Source organism: Astatotilapia calliptera, chromosome 16 (assembly GCF_964374335.1).
Source record: "Astatotilapia calliptera chromosome 16, fAstCal68.1, whole genome shotgun sequence".
Lineage (NCBI taxonomy): Eukaryota > Metazoa > Chordata > Actinopteri > Cichliformes > Cichlidae > Astatotilapia > Astatotilapia calliptera.
This window is the reverse complement of record NC_137437.1, coordinates 9366547-9374321: the sequence shown is the minus strand read 5'-3', so window position 1 is coordinate 9374321 and position 7775 is coordinate 9366547. Positions and strand designations below refer to the sequence as shown.

Genomic DNA, 7775 nt, shown 5'->3' with positions numbered 1-7775 from the left:
TAGTCATCCTCTATTACTCATGTGGCGTGTATTTGCGAACACACCGGGAGAGCACCGAAGAGCTCCTGCCTACTAAAAAATGCAGCTTAACTTGATACAAAAGTGGTCAGGGTGTGGGTGCCACAGAGGACCATTGAATTCTTTGTGTTTGTGTAGCTTCACTCTCGGCAGTTCTTTTCCTGTTCTTGGAATCATTTTAATTCTGCGGGATTTACTTGTCCCAGTTAAAGTAATCCAAACATGTGGAGTATCAGCGGTCGTTTAATTCTTCAAGCTGGCAGGTTTGAGGCTTGTCTGGTGGAATTTGTGACTCCATCTGCTGGACAAATTCTGTTACATGTGTCGGAGTTACAAAGGCCACTCTACTGCAGACTCTTTGGGGTGGCAGGAGCTGATTATTTTACACCAAGTTGAAATTTCTCCATCCATTTTCTTTCGCTTATCCAGGGCCGGGTCGCGGGGCAGCAGCCCAAGCAGAAAAGCCCAGACCTCCCTCTCCCTAACCACCTCCTCCAGCTTGTCTGGGGGAACACCAAGGCGTTCCCAGGCCAGCCGAGAGGTATAATCTGCCCCGGGGCCTCCTCCCGGTGGGACACGCCCGGAAAACTTCACCCAGGAGGCATCCTTGTCAGATGCCCGAAGTTGAAATTTATTGTTAACCTAAATACTTTAAATGTCTTTAAGCAAAAAGCCCCACCTCTTTCTGCAGCAGCACTTTTTGGAGCTTATTTACACATCATTAAAAAATTTTTTTATTTAAAACCTCTCATGGAAACATCCCAATGCTATTGCTATTAGCTAAAACTGAGGAAGACACCGACGGCCTTTACTATATTTATGTCCATTCCTGAATATATCTGCCAGCATGAAAGTGTAGGACATTAACTATGAATCTTTCTATGTAACTATGAAGGCCAGGTTTTACTCGAAACCCTGGCTGATTGTGACCCACACCCGTTTTCACACCTTGGTGATTAGGTAGAGGATCATCAGGGGGTCCTTTTGTCCCTCTTTGGGGGGGAAACTCCCACCGGGTTTAAATCTGGGACTCTCCACCATTTGACCGTAGAACTGAAGAAGCTTCTCGGATGAGAGGTGAAACGTCTTCAAGCAACTTAAAGAAGTCCAGACACTTTTCTTTCCAGCTCCTTAGATTAACTATGAAGTCTTACTTAGTATTGCTGCACAGTTGCTTGAAAAGAATAACACAGCTAAACTTTTACTTTAACATATTTGGAGCTTTTTTTTTTGCTGATAATTTTTGCTGGCATGACGCAGATGTTACAGTACAAGTTTGCCATGTAAACAAACTGTAATGATTAATCTCCAGACACCAGGGGGCACTGCAGAGAAGCCTGACGACAGTTTCCCAATGTCTGCAGTTTTTGCTATGCACTTTAGCAAAGTGGACATTAAATATCCTAATTAGAGAAGTGAGTTTTCTTGAATGCATTCTGGCAACAATTGGAAGATGTGTTAATCTATTATGGGTTTTTAAAAAATATATTTTCTGCTCAAATATGGCAAAAGTTTTAAATAATGGTGATCAGTGTGTGTAGATGTAATCACTGTGAGCCTAAAGCTTCGATTCAGACTGCTCTGAACACTTCCTTTTTTTGCTATGCTTGTCCACAGATGGCATAAGATAAATATACCTGGCAGATCTGAAAAGGGGAGACAGCATAGATGTATCTTAAAACTGGATTCTTTTTAACTGCCTGCAGACTTCTAGTTGTAACAGCTCAATCACTAGTTTCAGATTAAAAAGGAACATAAATAGGAACAGTGACAATACGTGTGTGTGATATCGACCCCTTGTTTGTCATAACAGGTCTTCATCATACAGCAGGTGATACAATGATGGCCACATCCTTCATACCGTTTAATACAGCCAAAAATCCTTATCTACTTGACAATGTGACTGTGGTGAACAGCCCACTCCTTGGCTGCTGGAAGAACATCTCTGAATGAAAACGATTTCAATGAGTTAAAAAAAAACAAAAAAACAACATTTTTATTGAGACAAAGATTAAAAAACATTGAAACACTGATTATAAAAGAAGACAGCAAGAAAAGATCCTACATTTTAGCACACACACACACACACACACACACACACACACACACGCAGTGTAGTGAATCAGTTCATCTCTCTTCCCACCACTTGCCCTCTCTCTCCTGAAACTGCAGGCCTCCTTTTATGCAGCGTCACCAGCCAAACATGTACTCCATCGCCTTGGAAACAAAGCTGTCATCCTTCCTGGGTGTCTGTTTGTCTGCTACCACCTAAACACAGACACACATGCATTTATAGTCGAAGAAAAACAAGATGTCAACTCTTAAAGTTGACCAGACTAAACTCTTGGGTAACAGTTCACCTGGTAGTCACTGCCTGAGTTCCTGTAGGTGGCGCTGAGTGGTCTGATTGCAGAGCGAGGGGTGGTAGGGAGCGCGGAGAAGGAGGAGGAGACAGGAGTAGAGACAGCCTCAGTGCTGTCCATCACGCTCTGAGAGACAGATAAACGAACTTCATTGCTCCTTCAAACTCAGTTTAACTTAGTGTGGACAATCGATCACAGCTCAGAGAGAAGATCAGACAGGAGCAGCAGGAACCCAACCTTGTCTATGCAGGGTTTGACTCCCACCATGATGGAGTCACCGAACACCTTTCCATCTTTGGACAGTGCTTTCCTGGCCTGAAGTCTGGACTGATACTGAAGGTGCATCCAGTTACCAGGAGACGCCATCTGTCAACACGTCATCAATAGGTTAACTTAGTTCACAGCAATACACCTCAAACTCCAGTTGCTTCTCTGGTTGGGCTGCGACTAGAGCTGGGCTCTAAATCACAAACACCATCCAACACTGACTCAGGGCTCCAACAGCCTGTCTGTGCTCTGATTTCAAGGTGTTCAAATACACTGACTGTCCGCTCTGGACCACAGACAGCATAAGAGACAGATGCAGCTTCCAGGTCTGAAAAGTGAAGCCAACAATGAAGCAGTTTTAAACAGTATGTGGTTTCACAGTCAGACTCACTCATTGCACCTGATTTCCAAATACCAATACTGTGATTGTAAACAGGTGCAATCATTTCACAGATGATTTGTAAGATTTATGTGGATCAACTCTCACCGGTAACAAACAACTTTTACACTTTGGTCACTGACTCAACTTTGAAAGATCTCAACAACCGAAAGATCTGAACCATCAGAAACTTTCTGCTACAATGTCAGACTTCATTTAGTCTGTTGGTGCTTGTTCAGAGCCAATACTAGGAAAGTCATTAGGAAGCGATGCAAAACCAGCAGTCATAAAATGTTTTTGATAGACGTTTCATCCGTCTGTAGGAAATGGCAGCCATCAGGGCCTGTGGTGGCCAAGAGGTCAAGAAAAACCGCAGTGACTTAAAAAGATTCAGGCATGACCTTCAACGATGCTCAGTAGGAAACCTTTCCTGCATCCTCAGCATGAATTTGAATGCCTAACGTTTAGAAATAAACATCCAGAGGCGTGCTGCATTTTGGAAACATGTCCTGTGGACTGACGTCATTGAAACAGATGTTTTTAGCTCAACAAGTGTTGGTTGGTAGTTGGGGCCTGTGCTGCAGTCACTGGCACTGAAAATACAGTTAGGTCCACAAGATGTGACCATGCATTTTGGTCCCATCTCGACTGTTTGATTTAAAGTCCTCTGTGACTGTATTCAGATGCAAAACGATAAAAAAGTGTCACCGTCCATATACTTATGGACTTAACTGTATTTCACTGCTAGCAGGTATAATGGATTCAGTTAAACACCAGAAATGTCAGGAAGCAAACATGTTATTCTGCTCTCTCTCTTATGTACTGTGCCCTGCAGTCATGTAGCCTGCTGCTCTGCAGCTAGTGATGGTGACCTTGTTCTGCTCTGGAGGTCTGCTGCGATCCGGAGGGACAGGCAGGTCATTCTCGAGCCACTACAGCAATTTCATCCATGGGACGATGGACTGACCGGAGAAGTAGCTGATTATATTACGTAACAGAGTTTTTGTTCCTATGTATTGGGTGGATTTCTTAGGTGTATTTTATCACAATTCTTTTCCAGGAGGACTGGGATAAAATCCCATGAAGAGTTCCCATTCTTGATTTTCACTACACCTTTAACTCTGTTTTAGTATTTGTTTTTACTACTGGAACACAGCTCATCTTTACTTGTTTGCATATTAACGGTATATAGTTAATATGCAAACACTATATGATATAGTGCCCGTTTGATCAGACACAAATATCCTGCAGTCTGATAATGATGTGCGAGTGTCTCACCGTGTGTTTGAGGATGTTTCCGTATTGAGCGAACTGGAGCAGGATGTAGGAAGCCGAGGCTGGAGGGAAGCTAAAACACACAGACATACCCTTAATGTACACAGAGTGCATTTAAACTGAAGTGTGATGAAGTGTGAGCATAAATACCCAAACACTGTGACCCAGGTCTGGTCCAGCTGGTCGTCAGATGACAAAGACTCTCCCTGAGTGTAGAAGGGGTCCACCTGAGCTGGTGACAGACACATCTGCTGCATGCCTGTCGGGACAGATATGTTACCCAGTTAATCCCCATAAACCCCACTGTGAGCAAAAGAATAAACCTTTTCAGTGCCAACACAAACAAAGCTTTGTGCACTGATGTGTCAGTATCTGCAGCTGCAAGTGTTATCAGGTTTTACAGCAACAAACAATGAAAGAATGCAGGTAAGCTACTAGCTACCAATTCTCCTAATGGTTCAGTAACAGTAGAATGAAAGTAGGATGGAAACCTTGTAAACTAGAAGATAGAGAGGAAAAATACTAAACGTGGCTGTCTAGCGAGTTAAAATCACGTTCTAGTTATATTCCCACATAAAAGAAAAGTTGCAAAGTGTCTGTTTTGCAGTCTTATCAACATCCAGCAGCCACGTCACTATTTGTCTTGTCTATTAACACAGAAAAAATGATCACAGACAGACTTCATCCGTTTTGCCATCTCGATGCAACAAAGTTACTTTGAAGCCAGCAACTGACTGCGAAACATCCCAGCCCTGCCACCCGTCTTTGAAGCAACCAGCCTAAAGAAAACATGGCCTCATATTTGTTGCACACTGTCGCAATAATTATGGTTGTGCCACAGTCTCATACCACCATTTCCCCTTAGTGTCACTGTGATCAAAATGCAATCTAAATCTAGGCTAGTCAAAAAGTAAGAAAAGAGTAACATTTTCTAATTAGTGCTACAACCAACACTCTGCTTCCCTTTATAAAACCGAATATGCTTTTGCAATGCCACTGACCATCAACTGTCTAGATAAAAGTACCACCAGGAATTCCACTAAGGGCAAAAGCATGATGAGTGAGAGGATTTTGGGCTGCTCTGGATATAGATCTGTCACTCCATAACTGAGCAGTGAACCAGTGCTACAAGTGACAGTAATAATTAGTCTAACCAACTTCATATTTCTGCTCCCGTCAAAGTTTGATTGTTGACTTAGCCGGCTAATCCCTCACTTCACTAGCTACAATGACTTCTGTCACCAGCTGCTCTTTTTATTTATTTACATTTTTTTAAAGTACTCTCAGGAAGCCACTGTTTTTAAATGTTTCTACAAAAAAAATTATCCTTGATGACTTCTAGCCATTGCGACACATAACACGAGCATTACTGTTAGAAGTTGTTGTCAAGTCACTACGAACAGAGTAGTCAGCAGTGTCAGTGTGTACCTGTTCCTGGAGTGGAGGCCTGACGTGCTGACAGAGGAGACTGCATGACTGGGAACGACTGTAGAGAGTTAATCAGACAGAGGAACATGTTTTTAAAAAGCCTTTTTCACATGTCACCGTGAACTTTCATCAAACACAAGCACTAGCCAGTCATCTGGCCTGTAATGAGCCTTGTCACGCTGGGTTTTTTTTTGGTTTGCCTACTTTATGTTTACTTTCATCATGCACCTGCTCAGGAATCAATTGTGTGCCATTCAACCACCTGTATCTATTCCTGAACATCTGTGAACATATGAAAATTATATTGACCATGCATGATGATGTACAGAAATTAAGTCACCATGAAATGCTATAAGGCCTCCATGTTTCACCACCTTACTGAAGGTAGAGGCGTTGCTGTTTGTGAAAGATCCCAGGAGTTCTGTCCCAAACTAGTCCGGGGTTAGGTGCTTAACTAAATGTGATTCAAAAGACACCTCTGTGAAGAAGAATGGCACTTGTGTCACTGGACACAAGGTGACTGTGTCTGACCTGGGGTCGGGGTTCATTGGGGAGCGTCTGATGGCAGAGCCTTCACCCATTTGCATTTCTTAATTCAGTCTCCCTCTCCAACCCCCCCTGCTATCCCTGCTATTGTCTTGGTTACAAAACCAGGAGGTGGCAGCTTTCATGTGAAAATAGGCGGTTTAACTCACTTTACCGTGCATGCTTACCCACCTGTCTGTGTGCAGCAAGAGGTGTCGCTACAGTAACCAGGTCGTCATGGATACTGCGAACAGGTGGGGCTCCACTCTTGTCTTTGGGTGTGGGGACAACAGGCTGCATGGCAGAACCTCCACCACCACCTCCTCCTCCTCCATTTAAAATAAGTTAAGTATGAATATGAGTCACTAATTAATCTAAATAATCTAAAATATAAGCTTTAGACAACAATCAGGTATGTCTCTTCTTCCACTCACCTCGAAGTGTGCTTGTGCTATCCGCAAGTGGTGAGGCCAGGCTAAAAGAGCGAGGCTGTGGGCTTGCTGGAGCTGGCAGGTCACCCATCAGGAAACCGGGCAGAAACTGAGCCCCAGAGGTTGGCTTAGGAGAGGTAGGAGAGCCCAAGGTCATCGGCTCTGAACCCACTGAGAGACAGGGATAATTTAATGACAGACGGTCCAAAACAGCCATTAATAGAAATACAGCTTTAGAGCTTAGATGCTAGTATATTATTATGAAGCTTCTGACAGCATGTCTTCACTCTGACAAGTGGGAACAAATGCCCCAAATCTAGGTGTTTATTATCAATGTTAAATCTGGAGATGAACGCAAATTGGTGTATATTTATTTGAATGATGCTCTGTGTAGAGGAATCTTAGTTACTGAAAAAACGAATGTTCTCATGGTGTGAACTTTATTGTGAGCCATGAGCATATTTTTTTTTAAACTTATTCTCTTGTCTTAGGACATCCGCAATTTATAAAAATCTTAACTAACGATTAAAGTATTCATCTATCTATCTATATAAAGAAATACTAAAATACAGCCACTTGTGGTCGACACATGGGCTTTTTTGTAGTGCTTTACCTTCTACCTTCTTCTAAAGCAAGAAAATTAGCACCGCTGCCCCAACACAGAGTTGACAGATGACATGCTTGCCTAATAAAGCCATAAATGCCGAATAGCTAATACCATCAATCAGAACGCAACGGATTAACATTTCTAAAAGTTTTCCTTACCTTGTAACTCCATCTCTGTTTCTTTCCTTTCTGGCCGCGATTTTCAAAAGTAGGAAGTGACGCTCGGAAAAAAGGATGGCAGCCGGCTAACGCGGCTAACAAAGCTAAATGATGTGTCACAATATCTCACTGTTACTGCACCGTAAACGCGACTAGGAGTCAGTGTTGTTTTTAAGGACCTAAACTGTTACAGCTGACCGATTTAAAATCTACTCTTTCAGTCCGCCACGGGGTGTTTCTGGAGTTCAGAGGCACTGGGAAAAGGCTGACGCTAAACTGGAAGTACTACAGCTTACTTCCGGCGAATTTAGAAAGCGTCAATGT

General features: G+C 42.9%; 1 protein-coding gene across 1 annotated transcript; it reads right to left on the bottom strand.

Moving 5' to 3' along the window:
• Positions 1-1977: 1977 nt before the first annotated feature.
• Positions 1978-7775, bottom strand: nup35 (nucleoporin 35). Its single transcript, XM_026145892.2, has 9 exons — positions 7452-7775; positions 6690-6857; positions 6448-6584; positions 5731-5788; positions 4453-4561; positions 4306-4375; positions 2619-2747; positions 2379-2507; positions 1978-2286 (listed from the first exon to the last, which is right to left on the bottom strand). The coding sequence occupies exons 1-9, from the start codon at positions 7462-7464 to the stop codon at positions 2209-2211; spliced, it is 891 nt and encodes a 296-aa protein (XP_026001677.1). The 5' UTR covers positions 7465-7775; the 3' UTR covers positions 1978-2208.

Excerpts from the sequence above, each read along its gene's own strand:
- nup35 (XM_026145892.2), bottom strand. Across the intron at positions 6,585-6,689 it reads TAGCACAAGCACACTTCGAG|GAGGAGGAGGTGGTGGTGGA; the intron begins GTGAGTGGAAGA and ends TTTTAAATGGAG. Across the intron at positions 2,508-2,618 it reads TCAAACCCTGCATAGACAAG|AGCGTGATGGACAGCACTGA; the intron begins GTTGGGTTCCTG and ends TCTGTCTCTCAG.